The sequence below is a fragment of the Symsagittifera roscoffensis genome, chromosome 3, assembly GCF_963678635.1.
Source record: "Symsagittifera roscoffensis chromosome 3, txSymRosc1.1, whole genome shotgun sequence".
NCBI classification, from domain to species: domain Eukaryota; kingdom Metazoa; phylum Xenacoelomorpha; order Acoela; family Convolutidae; genus Symsagittifera; species Symsagittifera roscoffensis.
Genome location: NC_087064.1, coordinates 57,895,624 through 57,918,304, shown reverse-complemented (window position 1 = coordinate 57,918,304; position 22,681 = coordinate 57,895,624). Strand labels below are relative to the sequence as shown.

At 35.7% G+C, this 22,681-nt stretch overlaps 1 protein-coding gene across 5 annotated transcripts; it reads right to left on the bottom strand.

Moving 5' to 3' along the window:
• Positions 1 to 1,317: 1,317 nt before the first annotated feature.
• LOC134841438 (uncharacterized) lies at positions 1,318 to 22,370 on the bottom strand. Of its 5 annotated transcripts, XM_063857429.1 has the most exons (13): positions 21,721 to 22,370; positions 18,564 to 18,601; positions 18,248 to 18,486; positions 16,940 to 17,156; positions 16,028 to 16,329; positions 14,010 to 14,268; positions 13,615 to 13,797; positions 12,744 to 13,216; positions 12,450 to 12,485; positions 10,836 to 11,263; positions 10,516 to 10,652; positions 2,500 to 3,267; positions 1,318 to 2,399 (listed from the first exon to the last, which is right to left on the bottom strand). In XM_063857429.1, exons 3-13 carry the CDS (start codon positions 18,435 to 18,437, stop codon positions 1,472 to 1,474), a joined length of 3,921 nt encoding a protein of 1,306 aa, XP_063713499.1. In that variant the 5' UTR covers positions 18,438 to 18,486; positions 18,564 to 18,601; positions 21,721 to 22,370; the 3' UTR covers positions 1,318 to 1,471. The 5 variants fall into 5 exon arrangements, with proteins under 5 accessions (XP_063713499.1, XP_063713497.1, XP_063713496.1 ...); XM_063857427.1 differs by having other exon boundaries at positions 18,248 to 18,601; XM_063857426.1 differs by lacking the exon at positions 18,564 to 18,601.
• Positions 22,371 to 22,681: the final 311 nt, after the last annotated feature.

The window sequence follows — 22,681 nt, the reverse complement described above, 5'->3', positions numbered from 1 at the left end:
CATTCTCGCGTTGGGGGGGAGGGGGAGATAGCTCAATAGGTACTTCAGAGATGTTTATAACTATTTGAAAAACCTTTGAATGATTTGAAAACATGAATGAGATTCTCCAACGAATATGAAACGCCAAATTTTACAATATCAAAGCTCAAAAATTACATTCAGAGTGAAAACAAAATAAAAAAACTGAGGCACTTCAAGCTACTCTTTTCTGTCCTAAATGATAAAAAGCTATTGCGTACAATAGTAAGGCGCTGAGTAGAAATGATTTTGGTATTCAGATACAAGGTCAGAGCACCAACCCTGATAACTCGTTTTCCTCAATGAGAGGCAATAGTCCCCCAAACAAAAATTAGCTTTTTTTTCTTCAATTTTTCGATTTTTTTTCCATTTCAAAATTTTTCTCGATACTCATAAAATGCACTTCAGTTGGTCCTGATCGCGTGTCATGAACACATCAACCATCTAATTGCGTTTGTTGACGTCTTTTTGTAGTGTTTAGTTTTTGCTTGGGGGAGGGGGAGGGGGAGAGATTGCTCAATTGATTTCATTTTTGTGACAATTACATTTTACTGTTCGATAGTGGAGTTTGCCTTCCTTTTAACATAAGAAATGAACTGAACTTAAAAAGAAATCAAAAGTCAAGCCGCGAAAAAATAAATGAGAGCCTGACAAATTTTAAGACTTTTCCTGAAAAACGAAAAATCATCAGCACCTAAATAAGAGCTTGAATTACGTTCGACTCTTAAAAAACAAACGAAAAATTACCATGACCAATATAAGAGTATTCACAACGTTCACGACTCTCAATAAACAAGTAATTATGATGATTTACTGTAAAACTTAAAAAACTTAGTTTTTGGTTTCAAAGGTCATCTTATTGGTAGTTTGATAATATTAGAAACGCATGGAATCGAACGACTGATCATCATCTTTTCCACCCTCGTCACATTATTGATTGTCTCATCAACTGAAACCAATAGCCGTGCAATTGATTTCAATAAATGCCAAAGGAAACCTCAAATCAATAGTTCACAACAATTAATCAAAGCCATCGGGTATCGATACGGTCACGTGACACAGATCGCAATATAGATGTACGTTGTTTTCTTTTGTGACATTTTACCGCAGTATATGATGGAAACCACGAAAAAGAATGAATGAATGATATAATCCGCGCTTGCCGGCGCCCGAAAGATGCTCAACCACCTTTCTATTAATACTTGACCAATTGGGCCGATGCATAAGCCACAGCAACAACCCTTAGCTCGCACGCAAAAAAAAACCTGAGATATTTTTAAGAACTTAATTTCACAACAGTAGTCTTTAATTTTTTAATCTTTCGTCGATACAAACAATCATTTTCAGTTAATTGATTTTTATTTAGGGTTAGGCGAAACATTTTTTTATCTAACACACTAATGCAACTGACAATATTTACACAATAAAAAATTAGACTCTTCAAACCTGAAAATTAAACCGCAAAATCTACTGTTATAGCCTGTGGTTCTGCATTATTAGCGTCTCCGATAATATTGTTTGAACCGCTCGTAGCAGCATGATTGTCCGTGTCTCTTTTTTGTGAACCGAACAACTCGTCTTTTGACTTTCGAGCTTTACTCTTCGAACTACTCTTCTCTTTTCCCGATGCGTCCAATTTTCCGCCGTCACTCGCACTTCGCCTGTGAGACCTCACTGGCTCGAATTTGCGACCAGTTTTCATACTTCCAGTCAGACTCTTGTCCGGTCCCTGAGAGAACCAAGACTTTCCTTTCGGTCGCAACGAAACTTTCAATTTTGATGCCACATCCGGACTCTTCAAGAGATGGTATATCGGTGGCAAATATTTCTCCAATTCGCTTATGGGATCCAATTGAAAATCGGAGGGCTTTGAAATCTTTTTCGGTTTCTTTTTCAGCGAAATCGGGGTATTTAGAAACGTCCTCTCCGCATCGTGTTCGGCAGTATCGAAAGTTGCAGCTTTTTTATTCATTGGTGTATTCAGGAAGCTTCCGTTATTAGACATGGCTGTGTCGTTTCGACTGACAACATCAATGATTGGCTCGCTTTCCGTACGTTGGTAGTTCCCTGTACAATCTTCTGCAATATTGTTCAAAGACTGGTTAGTAGAATTATTCGCTGTTGCGCTGTACTTCGGCACTGCCTGTGCGTTCGATCCTCCTTGCCCTGCTGCTAGAATGTTTTCTTCGCTCGCCTGTTTGATCAGATTTGAGGTTTCGATCACGCCTTTAGAGACTGAGTTGACCATGTAGAGGAACTTCTTTATGGTCCAGTAGCAGACTACTAGGATGATTAGGATTAGGAGGATGATGGAGTTGAGGTTCTTGAGCTTCTTGTCTGTATCGGATTTGATTAAACTGTAGATGAACAGCAGGACCAAACTAAACAAAAAGTACAGAATTCGAACCCGTTTTGGTTCTACGACAATCTAATCAACGCCTCTTAATTTCGCCGCCTCTAGGCTGAGAGAAAAAGTTTTACCTGAGAAATCCAGCCGAGAGGAGAATGACAGTGGATGATTTGTGGATATTCTGGTTCAATTTTGAGGGTTCGAAGGAGAAGTAGAGATTGTATCTGTCCACATAGTGGCGCATCAGACTGTAAATTAAGCCAAATGGCGCAATAATTGGGCAAATTGGAGAGTACACGATCACTACACAAACAGCCAGTAATTGAAAAGCGTAGCAGTATCCGTATGGAAATTGGAGAATAGATTGTTTCTTCACATACTTTCGCTCCGCTTTAGATTTCATCAGAATAAGAAGAATCAGATAGAATAACATATCGGCTATTCGCAGCAATTCCGCCATCAGGCCCAACATGGCAGCCGATATTATATAATTCACAAAGAAGGCTGAGTTATCTGGTCTGAATATACACGTGTAGTTTAGGTTGTTCACGCCTTCGAAGAACTCTCGGATCAAATCGACGATGTTCGTCAAGCCGATACTTGGTAGGACAAGGATCATGAAGAACAGGAATATATACACTCGTCTATAATTGTAGAAATTCAGCCTTGACTTGGTGCTGAATCCTCTGACGTCAGAGATAAGAATGACCAAGAAGGGTAAGAGGGCGGCTAGAATGACAAAGATGAGGGGTCCGACAAAGACCTTCATGAGGGGCACCTTTTCGAGGTAATCTTTCCACTTGGTGTGTTCGTTCAGGTAGTTGGTGAATCCAATGACGATCGAAGGAGTTGATATGAAGAAGAATAGCACTACGAACAGCACCTGAGCGATGCACCACCTGATAAACGAAAACTAAAAATCATTTGACTTCCCAATCAAATAATTAATAACCCGGAAGCTTAATAGAAACCACGTCAACAATATTTGAACTTCGAAACTATCGCAGTACCCTTTTACTTGAGCTCATCGAATCAAACCCCCCCCCCAAAAAAAAACTACTTTTTCCGGAAATTTCCACTATTTCAACACACAAGAACTAGACCTAATAGTGATACGCCGAGATTCAAACCCCTACCTATCCCCAACTGGACAATTCCCAAATGGGCAATTGCTTTTTAAATCAAGAAATTACTCAAATTTAAAATTGTCTGCTTTCTTTTTTTCATACTGGTTAATACTTTCTCAAAACAAATGGATTATTGAAAAACTTGACTTTCAAGTACCTTTATGATAAAACTAGGATTTGTTTTTTTTGTACTGACAACTAAGATAAACTTTGGAAATTAAACGTCAAGCAAGATTTAATTATGCCGCAGACACGTCTTATAAAAGAGGTTCATTTGCAGTTGCAATGAAATATACGCACATCTTACTTTCCTTTTTCAATGAATATATTAAAAACAATATCTTTCCCGATAAGCTCAAAAAAGCCATTGTCACACCAGCATACAAAAAAGACGATCCAGAACTACAAGAAAACTACAGGCCAATCTCAATAACAGGTGCATTATCAAAAGTAGTCGAAAAACTTCTATACAAACAAATAAACGACTATCTTTTATCGCAAAACCTATTAAACAACACCTAAAATCAGTTTCAGAACCTCTTAATTAACATTGGATGCAATTTTACTCTGCACCGAATCTTTCAGAAAATCAATATTTAGCAAAAAAATGAGTTGCTTGCTCAAAATGATTGAAAAATTTACAAAAAAAAAACAAAAAAGACACAACCTAGTAAAACAAAAACTTCAATCAAGGAACATAGCCACCCGTAACGATATTTCACCAGCAACAATATCAAACGACCTAAAGGAAACCAGAAACAAATATGATCGACCTTTTATGAACTTTCAGACTTCTGGCCATTTGCCTTTCAATTTTTGCGTGATTTGCATTTTTGCAAGTAAAAACGCAATTTACTGTACAATTAGAAAAATTTTAAGCATGACGGCAGCCAAATATCTGAGAAACTTAGCAAGCAGGAACAAAGCATAAACATCTGAGAAGAAGCAAATAGAGCCGAAAAAAATGAAACAAAATTGAAACTGATAGAAATTTCAAGTTCCCGATTGCAATACTCTTGTTTATCGCAAGGGTACACATCCGAATGCGAAATTAGCATCGGAATGACATTACCAAGCAGTATTAAAGCCAAAAATACCTGAGCAAAAACCCCTTAAAACCAAAAAAAATTCAAACTAAAAAAAATTAAAACTCTTCTCTTTCCGCGGCATTGAGAAAACACTCAGCAAATCCTATAATAACGCATCGAAGTAGATCTATCGAAATTTTTGAAGATAGTTTAAAAAAACATGCCCAAGCATTAGAATGAGAAAACAGCATCCAAAGAAAAATTACCATGCAAAAATAGTATGAATAAGAGCGTTCGAAAACTGGTACCATGATTTTATCGATTTCAAAATAAATTTTAACAATTCTACAAAACAATATACGTGTTAACTTAACCGCCGGAATTGATGTCGGCAGTCAAAAAGTTCAACCGGAATGTTTCGGCTAAACAAAAATGAAAAAAGAATTAAGTACAGCCCATATAGCAACCTTGAGGGCCATTTATCTCTGAAGGGAAAATATTCAGGATATAATTTAAACCGAGAGCTCAATCGACTATAATTAAGCCGATAAACGATCAGCCAAAGAATAATAATATCTGATAAGAACCATTAGTGTCAAAAAATTTAAATAAAAATAAAAAACTAAGTAAAATTTCAAGTTCGACTCTCTTACTCAAAACACACACACACACACACACAGAACTTTTCACTGAGAAAACGGCGCAACATGAGAGCACTAAGGCGATATAAAATAGGCCAAAACCTTAGGCCGTAAGAAAAACAAAAAGAAATAATTTTGACAAATCGAATTTGAAAAAAAAACAGCCGACAAAAAAAAACAATATTGAAAAAGAAACATTTAAAATAATTAAAAACTCAAAACATGCCTACTACTTGCAACCGAGAGGAGCAGAAACTAAAATGAGGAAAAAGAAGTGAAGGAGTCCTTGTGTTACGAAAAAAAATTAGTGCCCGATTGCAATACTCTTGCTGATCGCAAAGGTAACAAGTCAACAAGGACTTGGATGCATAAAACATCCAATAATTAGACAAATGCAAAAAAATGGTGGGCAGGCCAACCAGGACAATGCATTGCAAAATAAGCTGCAATTGAAAACAAATGGAATCCAAAACAAGAAACTTGCCTCTAAGTCACGGAAGCAAAAAAATCGACAAACTCAAGTTCAAGCTAAAAAGATAAACTCAACTTGAATTGTGTGGCAAACTGAAAATTTCAAGTGAATTAGTTTTTTTACTACCCGCGTTTGATAACAAAAGAGCATTTTTTTATCCTGACTTTTTTGATGGTCCACCAAAATCTTTTTCATCTTTGCATTTTTGATTCAGCAATATGCCTTTCGAACGGTTTACTGCAATGTTTGTAGCAAGCGATAGCAAAAACTGATACCTGTTAACAAACTCATCACAGCTGAAACTTCAGTATATTGCTATTTTCGCTGCTACTAATTATTTTGACTTGTAACACTTTTTTACAGCAGAGTTGCTGAGCGTTCAAATGAACGAATGAAAAAAGGAAAAGCAGATTTGCTGTAACTTTCACGGCGATCACATTTAAAAAACTTTCTTTCGAACTGATACTCCAGCAGTAAATTTCGAAACCAATTTCAGAAGACTGGTTTGCTGCAAATTCCTAAGCAGACAAAAACTGAGCTAGTTCTGAGTCAAGGAAGCATAGTTAGAATTAGAAACCATAATCAAAAATCGATAAAAAAATTGTAAACGAGTGTTGCGATTTTCGAAACAGCTTTCTGCAAATGACTTGGTAAAGTTATAGAAATTAAATTTAAGAAGAAATGCTGGTTAACTTAACGTGAAAGAATGATAAGGAGTAGAGAAAAAACTTTAAGGAATAAGTTGCCAGATAAGTTATCTAGTAGAAAATAAATACGATTTACCAAATATTGACAGTCGGAACATGCGAGATACGTCATTATTTTTTGTCAAATAAAATAAAAAAAAAACAAACAGACGACGCTTTATTTTTTATAAAACTGCACGGTTATTTTCGCACTATTTTTCCAATGTTACTATTTCGCTATAACCATTCAGACTATAGAAACTTTTTTTTTGTATTTTCACAGCACCAAATTTCTCTCCAGAAAATTAAAAAAGTTTTTCTCTACTTCTGATATATACTTCTCATATTTATCAGAAGTAAAGAAAAACCGTTACTAATTTCCTGGAGAAAGATTTGCTGCAATGAATATACGAACGAAATTTTCTATAGTCTGAATGGTTATAGCGAAATAGTAACACGTAATCGTAGCAAGTGAAGAGGGGGTATAGCATTGTACATGAAAGAATACCTGGACAAGGAAATAAAGAAGAACAACAAAAACTAGCATACAGAGTTCAACAATGAAAAAACTGACGAAGAGTTGTTACTGATGACAGAGTTCTAAAGATCGCCTATTTTTGCCATAGCAGAAGGTTTATTCAGTAACACATGCCTTGTTTGAAAATGCCAACGACATTCAAACATTTTTTTGGTAGAAAAAACATTGATTTGAAAGAGAACAATCATAATAGCCGAATGTTTTGCAATACCTTAAAAAAGCAAGGGCTCTAAGCTCGCTTGATAGAGAATCCAAAGCGAGAAATAGCTAAGTGAAAACTTGGACTAACCAATTTTTCAAAGTGCAACTTAAGTTTTAGTGTATGGAATGTCATACCACCATGGAATCGACCTCAGTGGAGACTTTTTCTTAAAAAAATTATAAAATTGATCAAGAAAATACAGATGGACCTTTTAACAATTTTGAGCAACCTTTCAAAAAAAAGAACTCTACCATCAAAATTTTTTCAATTGAATGTATCTGACAAACACATGAATTAAACGTTTATAACGCGCCTGCACGAATTGATAAACGCCTCATTAGATAGAATAGCTCCAAAAAAAAATAACACAAGCAAACAAAAAACAGCTAAGTAACGAAAGACTAATTCTGTAAAAGAATAGCAACAAAAAAGGCATAAATGTGAGAGCATATAATTCATACAATAGACCCTTCTTGGCAAATTACAAAAACTATCGAAATAAAGGTGAAGCTGTAAAGAAAAAAAATGCCATGCCAGAAAATTGTTCATAAACAATTTTTTAACCAGAAAAAGATCTGGACGAAAAAAATTGATTTACCGATGTTGTTTGACAACGGACTCCTTGAATGACTACTCTTTGAATGTAGTTCCATCTCTTTCAAATCACTTGAAATCTGTTTCTAAATAAAAACTACACAAAAAATCTTTCGTACTCAAACAATCCTATGAAACAACCGAAAAAACAATTCTTCCCCTAAAATATAAAACCAGCGGTATTGCCAATACTTAGGAGCTTTGATAACTTGATGTTTTTCATTACTTTCTTGATGCATCAAAAATTACCCGATACATAAATAAAAGGGTAAATCTAAACTATAAGTTGTAACCACAGGCCAATTTTCTCATTGCTACATTTTAAAAGCAGTCTTCGAAAAATGATTTGTATCAGAAGTGAAAGTGCACAAAAGCCGAAAAGTATCTTGTCAGAAACCCTTTGAGCCGAACAGAAAAAAAAGAAGACGAAAGTTAATAAGTCTCCTTGACCCTCAAAAAACAGACGCAATATGACCATTAAGCAATATGGTCATTAAACCCATCTGACAAAGGCCACAACTTATCAAGCCGTAAGAAAAGGAAAAAAAAACGGCCAAAAAAAATTTCATGAAATATTCACACTAGAATTTCTATCAATACTTTGAGCATTTTTTGCGATCCAGGAGAGCACAAAGATTTTGTTTTCCTTGAAACGAATCAAAATTAGTTCCTTATACGATAAAGGCAAGGCGAAATTTTTTGTGAAGAAAAAAGTTTTTAAGCGAATAAGAACAACCTGCCAAGGTTAGTAAAATTACATGCATCAGGGTAAATCAAAAGTTCAAAGCAACTATAATGTAACAAAAACTAAAAAAAAAACAATTCTACAATATGATAACGAAGCCGACAAAGATAAGCAAACAAATGAGCCGACAATTTTGTTGTGAAACGTCATCTTTCCTTTTAAAAAAAGTCCTGTCAGAATTGAACCCAAAATCTTTATCGTCTCAGGCGCATTCGTTATCTTCGGAGACACAAAGAAATTAGAATAAGTTAAAAATTGAACCAATATTTACTTTTTCTATTTTTGACCGTTCTGTGCCTAAAGTTATTTAAGGGGAAAAACATAGTACCCGATTGCAATACCCTTACTATCGCATGGGTAATAACACCGATCAATTCTGTTACAGAAAGAAAAATTAAGCAGTAGCTGCGATATTGGGATGTAGAAAACGGGAGCGATGGACTTACTTTAAAAACGAGAATGTCGCTTGTACATTTGAAAATCTTTTTAAAACTTTTGATACGGTATATTATGGAATTCTTCGAAAAAAAGTTATGATCACGGCTTAAGGCTTCCGATGTATAAAATTTTCAAATGGTAATTGACAAACAGATAATAACACATTGAATTTAAAAACAGCGAGTAAAAACAGCAGAAATTACTTTGTGGAGTTCCAAGCGATCACTTCAGGGATCTTCAGTTTTTTCTTTTACAAAATGTGAATGATCTGCTCAATGTTTGTTCCAGCAGTCCTGTGACAATCTTCGCAAAAGATACAAGTAAAGGCTCAAAATTGAATCAAGATTTGCAGAAAATAACTGAAAGGATGGAGAACAATTAAGTTTTCTCCATGCAGTTATTCTTGATTTTGGTAGAAACCAGCGACCTCCTCTTATCAATTTCCAAGGTCATGAGCTAGAATATACGGAATAAATGGCGTATCTTGTTGTAGTTTTAGATCATAAGCTTAATTATAAGCATCATATAGTTCAAATGAAAAAAAAAAGAAACTCGCAGAATACTTTTAATCAAAAAACTTTATTCAGACTTTATTTAGCATATGTAGAACCGCTATTACAATATGGAGTTCTATTATATGAATTGACAATTGAAATCGAGTTTACGCATTCTTTTTATTTAATAGCTTCTTACGCACTCTTTTTGACTTAAAAAGAACGGATGGTTTGAGAAATAATAAAAAACGATCACATGTTCTGCTCACACAAGTTTTATGTTATGAGTTGACCAAAACATTGACGAAAGTAATAATAAAAGAGCATCCCTGCACCAGCATCAACAGCGTAGTATCAAATGAAGAAATATACCAATTTCTCTGCCAGAAAAACGGAAACAGAGGTTTACGAACATTAGATAAAAATGACTTCAATTAAACTAAGAGCAAATAATACAAGCATAAAAAAATCTTTGAATTTATTTAAAACTGATACATTAATTGCATGATTTCTACAAACTATAGATTTGAGTTATTCTGGTGAAAATTAAGAAAGGTAGATTCAAATATGACCACACCCAAAGAGGTTTTTGAACCAATTTTTCTCTCCTTTTTTAGTCAACACTTGCATACACAGAAAAAAAAACTAATTTTACTTTGCTCTTGAGGCATCCTTGACCGGCTCACTGCCTTTTGACGTCCTCTCACGTGTTTTAAGTGAAAAATGAAACGAATTTATTTCATTACTGTGGAAAGGCAGCCAACAAAAAATAAGTAGTTAAGCATCGATAGTCCGACAACTTAAGTTTTTCCTCAGCCAAGGCGAAGGGTACTGAAAAATGTTGAGGTTCTATCAAAAAGCAAGGTCAGTTTCTCACTCATTTGCCAGAAAAAATGTTTACCAGAAAAAGTCTAGTTCCCGATTAAAAGTTCACTTGCTTTCGCATGTGAAAGAATATTAGGTACGAGAAAACAAACTTAACATATTTGTATCACTTTATTTAAGTTATTGCAAACCATTTGTCGAGGTTCTTTATTACTTTCTTCCCAATCCCGATCATTTACTCAAAACTTCTTTTTTCAAAAAGTTTTGCTGAAAACTTTAGCTTTGATTAGCTGTGATTAAGAGCTCTGGGAAAACAGCACAAAACCAGTTAATTGTTCTATTCTTTATTTTACATACCTGACTCGTTTGCTGACAGTGGAGAGGGAGAGGTTCTCCCAGATGACGTCATCCACATTGGGCGCCATTGTGACCTCCCACTGATGTGTGTGTAGAGTCTGCTCATAAGGCAAAAAGTTGCAGATCGTGTCCGCCACCTAAATCACAAATCAGAAGTTAGATTGCGGCTTGGATATTATGCAGCAAAGAATGAGTTGTAAAACAGCGAATTTTGTTCGATATGCTGTTTAATCTACACAAACTTTGCACTGAACTGTCCCGCTTGCATCTAAAATGTGCAGTTAAATGTACATAGAAAAAATTGAGTAGGTTCATCTCACCTTTTTTGAAGGTAAAGTGAGAAAGAACATCGGCAGAGTCCTCTGTTCAAATGGGCGCGTTTGGATCAACTTAACAATCTTTTTGACCACCTCTTCTCTCTTCTCCGTGTAATACTCGAACGCATTTCTAGTCTCGCTGCAAAATGGGCACAGAAAACCTGCACAGCATTTGTTGAACTTTAGATTCAAATTATTCAAATGTACGCTCTCTCTTATCTTCATTGAGGCCTTTTTGATCGCTATTTTGGGCGACTGAGCAGAACTTCTGCCGTTATACGTGCAGTTGGCTTTCGAGGTCGAGGGTTCGTCGCAGTTTATGTGAACTCGCGGCTGAGAGTGATTGTCGATTTTGACGTCTGCGTCCGTGATGACGTCAGAGCCTAGCGTGGTGATGTCATCGCTGAGATAGTTTGAAACTGGTTGAAGATCTGAACAATTTAAGTTACAGTCAGGCAGTTACGATGCAAATCAGGCAGTAGACAGAAAAGAATAACGCCAGGCCAATTCTTAACAAAACTTTAGGGTGAGTTTATTAACCTAGGCAAGAAAAACTTTTAAAAAATATATTTAAGGCAAAAAAATAATTAATGAAACTTTTTCCAGAGTTCGGACTTTGCTATGAAATCGAAGTAAACGTGTACCGAACTATCTACGATGCACCTTTGTTAAAAGCCGAACATTTGATAATTCCATTATTATCAAGAAAAAAATTAGCGTGCATAGTCGATAATTAAAACAGATCAGAAGGGAATCAAAGGCTACTCTCCTCAATTTTTCAAGGTTAGTTAAAGTTATAGAAGGTACCATCAAACAAAGATCTTCAAACAAAAATTGCAGTCCAATTAGAGCTCGGAACATTCTTGATTAGTTCCAATGAAACTGAAACAGAAGTTACCGGTAGTAGCTTCTAAATAGTTCGCGAAATTTTCAATCATCAATATAGTTGCCATCACCGATTTTATATAACCCATAACCGCAGTCATATGATCAGCCAAATGCATTTCTGATGAACTCCTAGAGAAAATGCTTCTAGGTGCATTGCTCATTTCATGGTCATTACATTACACACACAAGCAAGTTATCAATTATTGTCATGCTTTTTATCATCTTGGACTGTCGGCGAATATGAGTACAATATGCATTGATCAGTTGTTTATGGATCTATCAAATAGGAGGATCATAGAAAAATAGAGCATACTTTTAGCAAACACTTGCTTATATAGCCGGATGCATTTTCGGAAAGCTTGCACCACCTCTCTCTGCAGAAAGATTCGATTACAACATCTTAAAGAGGCCCGAAAACTGCAGTGCAATTATTCTCATAAAGTTTGGCCAAACTGGGTTCATTGTTCAGTTTGGCCAAACTGGGTTCGTCAGAACTTCAAGGCCGGCAAAACCTCCGATACTATTTGGCAGGATGTCAAGTGAGGGGATTTTGGGGAATTTTAAAAACCGGTTCAAAATTCTCGGTTAAAATTATGGAGATCCTACAGTTTGGTAGATCCATCTCTTTTCAGTTGACATTTGGCTGATTTTATGGTGACTTGAGTTTATAGTTGGGAATGAATGTCAGCATAGTGTAACTGAGTTGCAGTTGAGTTAAAATATACAAACTTATGTAATCCTTTTCATGGCCGCGCCACTTCAGCCCTGAAATAAAGAGGTGCCTCAATTCAGTATGCAGATTTTCCATTCTTATCTCTGGAATACAGAAATTCATATCGGAACCCCAATGTACGCAACGATGAGCAGCATTGATTTTGTTAATAAGACACAGTGCAAGGTCATTAGAGCTTTGGTGTACAGTTGAGAGATAAATTAATGCTCATTTTAAAGCAAAGATAGAAGCTTTTTCATGTCTATGACATGATTAAGGTGTTAAAAGTCTCCACATATTTTTTAACTTACGCTTCGATGATGAGTTTTGCCTCGCTGCAAATTCCCTCGAGTCCATCACGTAACTCTTTTCCACAACTTCCGAGGGACTCGGTGACTCCTCGTCACCATTAGCTCCTACCACTTCCTCTGCATCAGCCCCTACCTCTTGATTCTCCACCGTAATCATTACGTCATCAAATGATATAATATCACGTGACTCCTCTGGCTTACTTCTCGGTAGACTATTAAGTTCAACTTGTTCTTTCGCATCCAGCTGTTGCTCTCGTTTAGATAGACGGGCTTTCTCATTTTTACGCATTACGTAATCTATACACTCTGTGTACTTATAGTACCTTTTGACTAACTTTTCAAGGTCGCTTACGTCAAAGGTGAGGTAGATTTGGAAATTGGAAGGCAGTATCTTTAGCACGCGAGTGAAGTACGTCTCCAGCCTCGACAGTAGTAAGTGTGGCTTTCCTTTGATTCCCGATTCGAATAATGCCCTTAAGAAATGAAATAGATGTTTTCGAAAAAAGGGACTGTAAGATAAGTCTACTCAATACGCTCTAACATGTCTACCGGCATCACTGATAATTAAGCAATTGATATATAAACAATGAAAGTATCTGTTAAGATTTTAAAAAAATATGTATACATATTATAAAAAACCGTGATTCGTTAAACCCATGCTTCATTTTCAAAGAATATTTTCAACCAATTTACGCAAATAAGCCAAATTGTCGATTTTAAACTGAGCCCAATCATCGCAAAAAGTTTTCTCAAGATATTTACTACATAGAAAAAACAATGCTACAACGAAACATTTGCCGCATGAGAAACTGTATTAACTTAATTTTGTCTTCAATTTTCGAGTAACTTGATTTTTGCAATATTATCAAACCTTCGGATTGGGAAATTTTTGACGAGGACTGTTGTTTGCATGGAGGGGTCCTCATGCACATACTTCTTCTCGAACCGATCCATGATCACAAGAATGAAAATACACATTGCGAATGCGTAGATACTATGGACCACTAACAGGTTGCTATCTGGCTCCAGGTTATTCAGCGTGAGACGCCCGAAACTAGAAAAAATAAAACGAGGAAATTTCATTTTCTCCAAGGAAACAAAGCAACTTGAAGTAAAACAGCGAAAATTTTTTATCAAAAACTAAGTTACGAAAAATGATTAATGAGTTAAATCAAACAGCCAGCGAGAGCCGCAAGAAAAAATACACAGGTGGTAAAAATGTGAGTAGGATAAGCAAACTAATAGTGCCAGTAGCATAGCTAATACCTCTTGGTGTTGTTTGAGAACTGATTGCCTCCCACAACATTGATCGGTAGCAGCACTAGCATGCATATAATAGTATTCAGCAACATGAATCCGATCACGTGTCTCTGAAAGTGGAGATACTGTACACAGTCCTGGTTGACCTTGTGGCCGAAGTCCGAGATGTTTAGAGTTAGGGTCAACTTGATCCAGGAGAAAAGATTCCGCTCGTCCTCGTCCAAAATCCGCACTCTTCGCTTTTCCAGTTCTGTTTTGTCTGATCCTGAAACTCTCATTTTGAAGAAAAAACTTGTTCAAAGACATAGAAAATAATTCGAAAGCCACAAAGTCAAAAAACAGTCGAAAAATCGTATCCACAACACAATCCCCAAGCTTTCAGAGTCATTTAACGAGAAGCAACTAAGCCGAAAACATTTGGTAGGCGCATGTTGAGCTGCTAAGAAAAATGTGGTTCTAAAAATCGATGTTTCCACATCTCCTGAAAAAAGAACTTCAAGGGAAATCAGCAGGAGACTTTCAAATTTTTGAGGAGAATTTTTTTTTAAATCAAATCATTGTCGACTTTTTTCGGTGACCAAATTGATTTTCTGAGCTCTCAGAAATCAGTATGAAGCCCCTATTCTGACCAAATTTTCTGCTCCGTAGGCGAAATTTTGAAAAAAATGGCCAAAAAGGCACTTAAGACACTTTATGGAAAATTTTAACCAAAAATCGCGTTTTGTTGGCGTGCGCTCCACCTCATTATTTTGCGCTCCATGGTGCCTTTAGAACAATTTTAGGGCAAAAAATTGATGTCTTCAAATAGTACCAAAGTGGGAACCTTTGGGTCGAATCCTTGATAGGATAGGCATCCACGACCACCCACCCAACCCCTATATCTGCTACCGTAAAGCTGTAAGATGAAACAGAAGTTCCTGAATGGAAAAATGTAGTTCACGTTTACAAATCAGTTGGCCTCGCAAATGAATTTATATAAAACAGTTCAGAAAACAAAACATTGAATACTTTCGAAAATTGACAGCAAAATGAAACTTTTACACAAGGGGCGAAGCTGTGCTTTGCACCACTAGCGATAAGAAACAAGAAAGCCGCAAAACGGGGAAAAAAATTCAAAATGTCAAAAATTAAAATGATTAATGCTAATTTTCAAACAAAAAATGCCAAGAAAATAGAATGTGAAATCAGCAACGGAAAAATTCAATCAGGCGGTAACAAAGCCGAAAATACTTCAGCAGTAACTTTCAGGCCGAAAAAAGTCAACAAGTCCAACTCACCCTCAAAACACACACATACACAAAACTTTATTTGCTCGTCAAGTGAAACGAAATGATGCCACTTAGCCGATATAATTATAGACCATTAAGCCGAAAAAGAAACAAATAGACTAATAAAAAAATATTTGTTCGGCCTCAAATTCAATATATAAATTCGCAAAAAAAATTTTGAGACGCAATATGAACTATTAGGCCGATATTATATAGGCCAAAACCGATCAAGCCGAAAAAAGGAGAAAAAAATTGTTGTCATGAAAAACTTGAACTATAATTTCTACTAGTAGCAGAGGTGGGCATTAAAAGTACGCTTATATTGAAACGCGTCAAAATTAGGCCACTAAGCTGATAAAGACTAAACCAAAACCAAGTGGTCGCAATAAATTTTTTTTCATTAACAATACATATGAAGTCAAGGTTAGTAAAAATACAAACAGCAGAAGCAAATCGAAACACTTAAAGCAACTAAAATGTAAATTGCATCAGTCCTGTCAGATTGAACTCAGGACCTTTGCCGTCCGAGGCGTATTCGTTACCTCCAGACCATGTGTGCCAGAGACGAAAAAAATTAAATTGATTATGAACCGAACCTAAATTGGCCATTTCTAGTTTCCATTCAGTGAAAGTTATTTACGGGTAAAAAGTCCAGTACCCGATTGCAATTCACCAGCTTATGGCAAGGGTAATGACTGAAAAATGAGAAAACAAATTGAGTGTTTCCACTGCCATTTTTATGCCTGTCCTGCTTACCTATGTTAATCAATTTTCCTCCACTATTCGGTGACGAGTTTGAAGTCGATGCAGTTATTGTCAGTCCATTGGATGATGTCCCGTCCACTTGATCTCCATTTGCTATCCTCCGACTACCTCCATTTCTGTCTATGACGTCAAAACTATTATTGTTATTGTTGGTCGTGGCGATCAGATCTGCATCCAGCTGGATGTCGCCCATATCTAACACTTCGGAGATTGGGAGCGTGGCAAACTCGTCTCCGTCCTCGACACCTGGTATTATCGTACTTCGCCGTAGATTAGAGACGCTTATCCGCGCGCTGTCTAAAATATACGAGATATTTCATTAATAAATTAATGATATGCACTTACGCTGATATGCAACGGCTGCTCTATGAGTTTAGCAGAGAGAACGGAGGGTGTTTTTAAAAACATGAACAAGTAGATTTTTGAAAAAGTGTCAAAATGCAGTTTTTGGGGTCTTTTCGCTTCGGAGCATATGTTACATGCCTTCCAACCAAAAGTTAGTGTATATGGTTGTTCGCAGGCAAATTTTTGATCCAAAAAGGGACAATTTGAGTGACGAGAGCATCAAATTTCAAAGTAGGAATTCCCCTTTGCATAAATCCGCTTGTGCATTTGATATCAGTGAATGATCTTTATCTCTCTACTAAAAGTTTAGTAAAAATGCCTTGACGTCAGATTGGCTTTTTCTGGATACTCAACCCCTTCGCAAAAAAAAAACAACTATTTCTTCGCGAATAAAACTAAAGGATTCTTTGCTTGAATGCATAAAACAGAAAACTTAATTCAAACGCGCTTCGCGCTTCAGCTTTTATTTTTCGTTTAACACTTACAGCTACAAAACTCCACGTATTGTGCACTCATGAGAGAATATTCTAAGTTTACAACAAAAATTAGCTTTCAGACTTGCCTTTCAATCGGCTTCTCGGAAGCGAGGTCTTTTCGTTGTACTCTGATCCACCCCCGTTCACTTCGTAAGAAGAGTTGGCCACATTCTGACTCACAATTCTAGAATGTCTGATCTTCTGGCCAGCTTCGCTGATTCGATTTGCAGTCGCGGTCATAATGTTTGGGAGTCCAGAACGGACCATCGTGACTCCTAATCTCGCGTATCCCCCGATTCCTAAATTTTATGAAAAATTCGCAGAAGCAAAAACCTTCATCACAAAACCAACAAATGAACTTTGCGAAGCTCCGATTTTTAGAGCTAATGAGTGAGTTTCAACGTCAAATAAAACATACAATTAAGCAAACCTGCCAACGGGTCATTTTCTAAAAGAGTCTAAAAAGTTATTTCAATTACAGATAAAAAAAAACTTTTTCAACTCTTCAGGTTAATTTTTTCACGTTTTAAAGCTTATTCAGCCGCATAGGATATTGAGATACCAGGTTTGAATAAAAACTTGAACGTCATTTACCGACAAATTGCTTGGTTAGACTTTTAGTATCATAAATTCCCCATCGTGAAACGCAGAGCGGTAAATCTGTCAAACAACGATGCAAACACTCCATCGGGGCAGCTGAATGCTTCAGAGACCATGAATGAAAGTAATCAAAAGACGTATCGATTGACAATGTAAACTTAGAAAAAATTCTTCGTTGTTTTTATCGGTTCTAAGGGGCCATATGATATCGTTAATGCCAGTAGAAAAATGCTAAAGTCTATTTTAACTAAAATTGCAAGCAGTAAAGACCCATACATTATATAGGACTTAAAAATAATAAAAGAAAGGAAACAATTGTAGCCAGTAGCACAGTAGATTTAAAAGGCGGTAAAACAAATTTCAAGAACTGTTTTCTTCGTTTGTAATTTTGACAAAAGAATGCTTTTTCTGACCTTTCAATTTTGGTGGATTACTGGAGGCACTTACCAGTATAATTTACGACGAAATACCTTTAAAATCTGTTTGTTAAGAGCTTGCTGGCATGAATAACTCACTGCAGCCGTGAAGACTAAGATAACTTCACTCTAAATTGATTTAAGCGCGATATATCACTTAAAACTGTACAAAAAATCTATGTTGCAGCTGATTTCGCGCAAAAACAAAACACTTCTGAAGCCTAAGTTCCTTTTCAATTCGTCTTCGGAACCTTTTCATATTTGCTCGGGTATAACTGAATCACAAACAAGAATCATTATTCGACAGTCTCAATTATATTGCATCCCAATAATCCGGAACAATTATCCTAAGCAATAAATTATGACCTGTCTACCTTTTCGCATGAATGAGAACAGAAGGACGATGAGTATCGTGAGTCCAGCATTGAGTGCGAATGTGATGTGCACACCCCCGTAGTCCTGTCTGTAGAGACTGGTGTAGTTTCTGTTCTCCGTCAGACACGCTGCCTCGTTCTCCAGTCGCACCGCGGGAGCGGGTGCCAGTGTGCTGTAGTTACTGACCATTTTCCTTCACGTTCTCGTCACGAATAATTACGTAATGAGAGCGTAACTCCTACGTAAATACATTCAAATTTTCGTCGTTATTAAGTAATTTAAGTCAAATCCAAGTCGATAATTCAGATCACAGACCGAGTAGGTGACACAGCATACTGACTAATTTCTTTTATCTGAATCATAACAAAACAAACAGAGTTGGAAAGGCGTCAATGAGCTGAAAAATACTGAAAAAAGACTTAAAATTTGAAGCAATTTTAAACAAAAACACAGAAGCGATGCTCCGCTTCGCCATCACAAGCGAGAAAATGACAAAAATTAGCTGTGAAAAATAAATAAAAGAAATGTTAAGAACAATCCATGAAAATTAAAATGTTTGCTGTGGCGGATTCGAACCAAAGACCAGGAGATTTGCATTAGCACGTCCCCGCGTCTGCGTTAGCATAAAGCATAACTCTAGCCTTCGACCAAGCAATTTTATATGCTAACAAGGATAGCCGTGTACTGTGCAATTAGCACAGAATGTTTCGACCATATTCTTAAAAAAATGAAACGAATTTTTTCAAATTAGTGTAGTTTTTTCTGCATGGTGTGATAAAAAGGATCTAAACGATAAACTAGAATTTAGGATATTCTACAGTCACAGGAAAACTGACGAATTGAAAAACAGTTTTTCTAAAAAAAATTACCAGAAAAACCTTTCAATAAATTTTCAAACATTTATCATAATTTTTCGCAGAAATTTTTCCAATGTTCGAAGTTTTTGATTCCTAAGATGGCACTAAAAATTCCTGAAATCTAACTTTACTGAATAAAAATTAATTTTCAAGGCTTAAATTAGGCGTAAACAAGTTAATGTAAGCCTTCTCACACGCTCGAAATGAGACGAAAACTCAAAAAATTTCAAACCGATTTTTTTTGAAACCCGGGAAATTGTTTGAAAAATACTAAATGTCGTTCGAATTACGACTGAAAGGGCTTTGATATGATATATCACTCGACCCAGTCGTCCGATGATTATTTGTTGCACCTGATTTTTCGTGGAAACAAAAAGTTGAAGAAAAAAAAACGAAAACAAAGTTTTCGTTTTGGATGGGGAGGAACAATAAATATCATGGAAATTTATTGTTCCTCCCCATTTTCAATGACCGGAACAAAAATGTCCATGATATGTTGCAAAAATTACACCAAACAAAAATAGACACAAATTTTGCATGTAATAATTTGAAAATTGAAAACTAAAGGCATCCAACGCCAACTTTGCATGTAACAAATTTTTGTAAAAATTATGCATTTCGGAAAATGTTGTATGTAGTAAAATTTCTGGAATGGAGTTTTTAATATTGTACTGTTGTTTGAAGCCACTTTTTTCAGTTCATTTGATGAATCAAAAAAGCATCAACTAATAAATTATTACTAATCGAATGTCAGAGCACAAGCTACCAAAAAGCCGTAGAGATGCCCCAAAATAGGCACCAACATACATTTGCAACTTAGTTTGGAAAAAAAGAAACACGTATTAGTACACTACGCTCGTTTAAAGCTCGCTTGTGCATAAAAACTAAAAAACTATGTATTTTTAAGGTCTTTGAATTTCTTGAAACTTTTACGTTTGACACTTTTTAGACACACCACTTGCAAAGCCACACAAAAAGAGCGGCCAGAAAATTAAGTAAGCGGCCAAAAAATTAAACTCAAGCCATTGAGTCAATAAAAAATTTGAAAACAAAATTCAGAATTTCGATACCAAACTAGATGACGAACTTCGAAAGATAATCTGGCGCGTACGAAAAAACAAACAATAAAATGAACTATTTGGAAATCGTCTGCTGAAAACTCAGGAAAATTTTCGCAATTCTTATAGAACTCAGTTGCCAAAAACAAAGTATACATGCTACACAAACTCCATTCAGTTTTTTGAAAACTATTAGATGGAAAGGATAAGAAAAAAGAGAGGTTTCGCTCCCCAAATGAAAATCTGAAAGTCCCAAAACTCACCAAGACACTTTGCCGGATATCCGGTAACGAAACAAAAAACATTGACACTTGAAAAGTTTTGAAAACAAAAATACTCCAAAAAGAGTTAGCAAAAATTATTTGAAAAACTCTAAAAAGCATATAAAAACAACCCAATAACATCAACGTTGTCAAATATGAAGCCAATACGCAACGATTAGGTAGCTGAAGCAAGTTTCTATTACCAGAAACAACCACATTATACATTTGATTTGCGACTAATAAATTTGTATGGATCATCGAGAAAAATTTGTATGGATCATCGTTTGGAATGGATTTGAAATATATTTAAGGCTCATAACCTTGAAAGGATTTGAAAAGAAAGTGCTCAAATATTTTTTCACACCAGGTTAATTTAAACTAACCACAGACACCATCAGAACAAAAAAAAATCAGACAGCATGCATTCAAAAATAAACTAAAAATAAATGAAAGAAATCAAACAAAAACGCTTCAAAGTTTTTTATTTTGAAACTGTAAGTTTTAGCGTATATAAAACAGCGTGTTCAAAAAAAGAGTATGAAAACCCTTTGAGGGTGTAACGTTATTTGAATGAATTAAACAATTAATTGAATACAAGTTTCTAAAAAAAACACCCGGCAAATAAGACCGCAAAAATTGGGCCGAAATCAATTAAAAATACAAAAAAAAAACAATTTCACATCCGAAATTTTTTACCAAAAGATCAAGTAATGCATTAACTCTAGTCACAGTAACTCTAGGTGTTAAACGTGCTGAAAACGGAGATCTTGAAGTGGGAGATCAACCTGTGAACAAATTTCTTTACGGGGAAAAATCTAGTACCCGATTGCAATACCCTTGTTTATCGCAAGGATAAAAAACATCACAAGATCTTCATAAATTAATTTAAATTTTGTACAAACAGAATAAAGGAAAGTAAATAATCTATTGTAATCAAGTCCACCAGAAAAATTTAAAGCTAGGAGTTTAAAAGGTGGCACAGTACTTCGTACCAAACCATAAAAGAAAAATAAACATTGAATTAACTTCAGAGCATTTATATTTGCCAACATAGAAACTTCGTAACTAAACAACTGGTCTTGCAATAGCAGAAGTCAACTTATCATCAGAAATTATCCGGATTACAAATTATGTTCTATTTATTTGATTTTGGCTCAAATCCGATATACAAAACTGTTGACTGCAATATTGTTTATTCATTTACTTATGCAATAAAACGGTCTTATTACCAAATGCAATTATGGGCAATTAAAAAGCTAAGCTGAATCACGTTCATAATTTGAATTTAACTTACCGTGATATTGAACCTAGGATGATGTATATATTGTGAAAGCACTCCTATAATTGAAGCCAATTTGGACACATGGCATTCGTCGATTCGCACGCTAACTTAAGTTCTAATCTATCTTCTCATTCGTCTCAGGTGTGCAACATACTGTCTCTATTTTAAGCTACATTCTCTGGTAATCTGAAAATCAGGACAGGAAATCGAAGTAACCGAATAAATAACAGACATTGACAAAAAACTAAGTAATTTCCCAGTTTTGCAAGAAAGGAAATAATTGAAGAGCAACTAACAATCATATGCATTTGATGGCTCGTCGTTCATTGAATAGCTTATAAAAAGCATCGAATCGAAAAGAACGCATCAAATAAAGCCATTATTTCCTTTAAGAAAGCAAGCTAGCTCATCTTAATACATTGAGCGTATCAAGGTATACCACAAATTCCAAGCGCTCGTTAATAAGAAAAAAACATTTCCAATGAATTATTGATGTTCAGCTAGCATATCGACACGAAAAAAACCATCGCCAGTTCCCATCCCCTCAAACAGAAAAAAGGGTATCTAAAAGCAATAAAAAGACTGAACGTCATTGATTTTGACTAGACTAATTGAAGACAGGTAATCCTGTGAAACGCTTTTGTGCCTGCTGATTGATCTGATTAAGCTCAAGCGTAAAAAGGAAAAGAGAAGTGAAATCTGCGAATTTAGCAACTAACACATCAGTAGCCTCAACAGCTCTTATTCAAAGACTTGGAAACATCTGAGCTGATCTGATTGACACAAATCGACAGATTTGATAACATTCTAGCTATCTTATATTGACATGTGTCGATTTAATAGACAAAGTCAAGTTGAGGTTGGTCCAACTGAAAGTCAAGGCTCTCAATAATTGAGTTAATTTGTTTCGTGTGGTCTAAGAAATGAAGGGCATTTTGAGCGGCTTTTATTGGGTTAACTCGAGTTATTACGA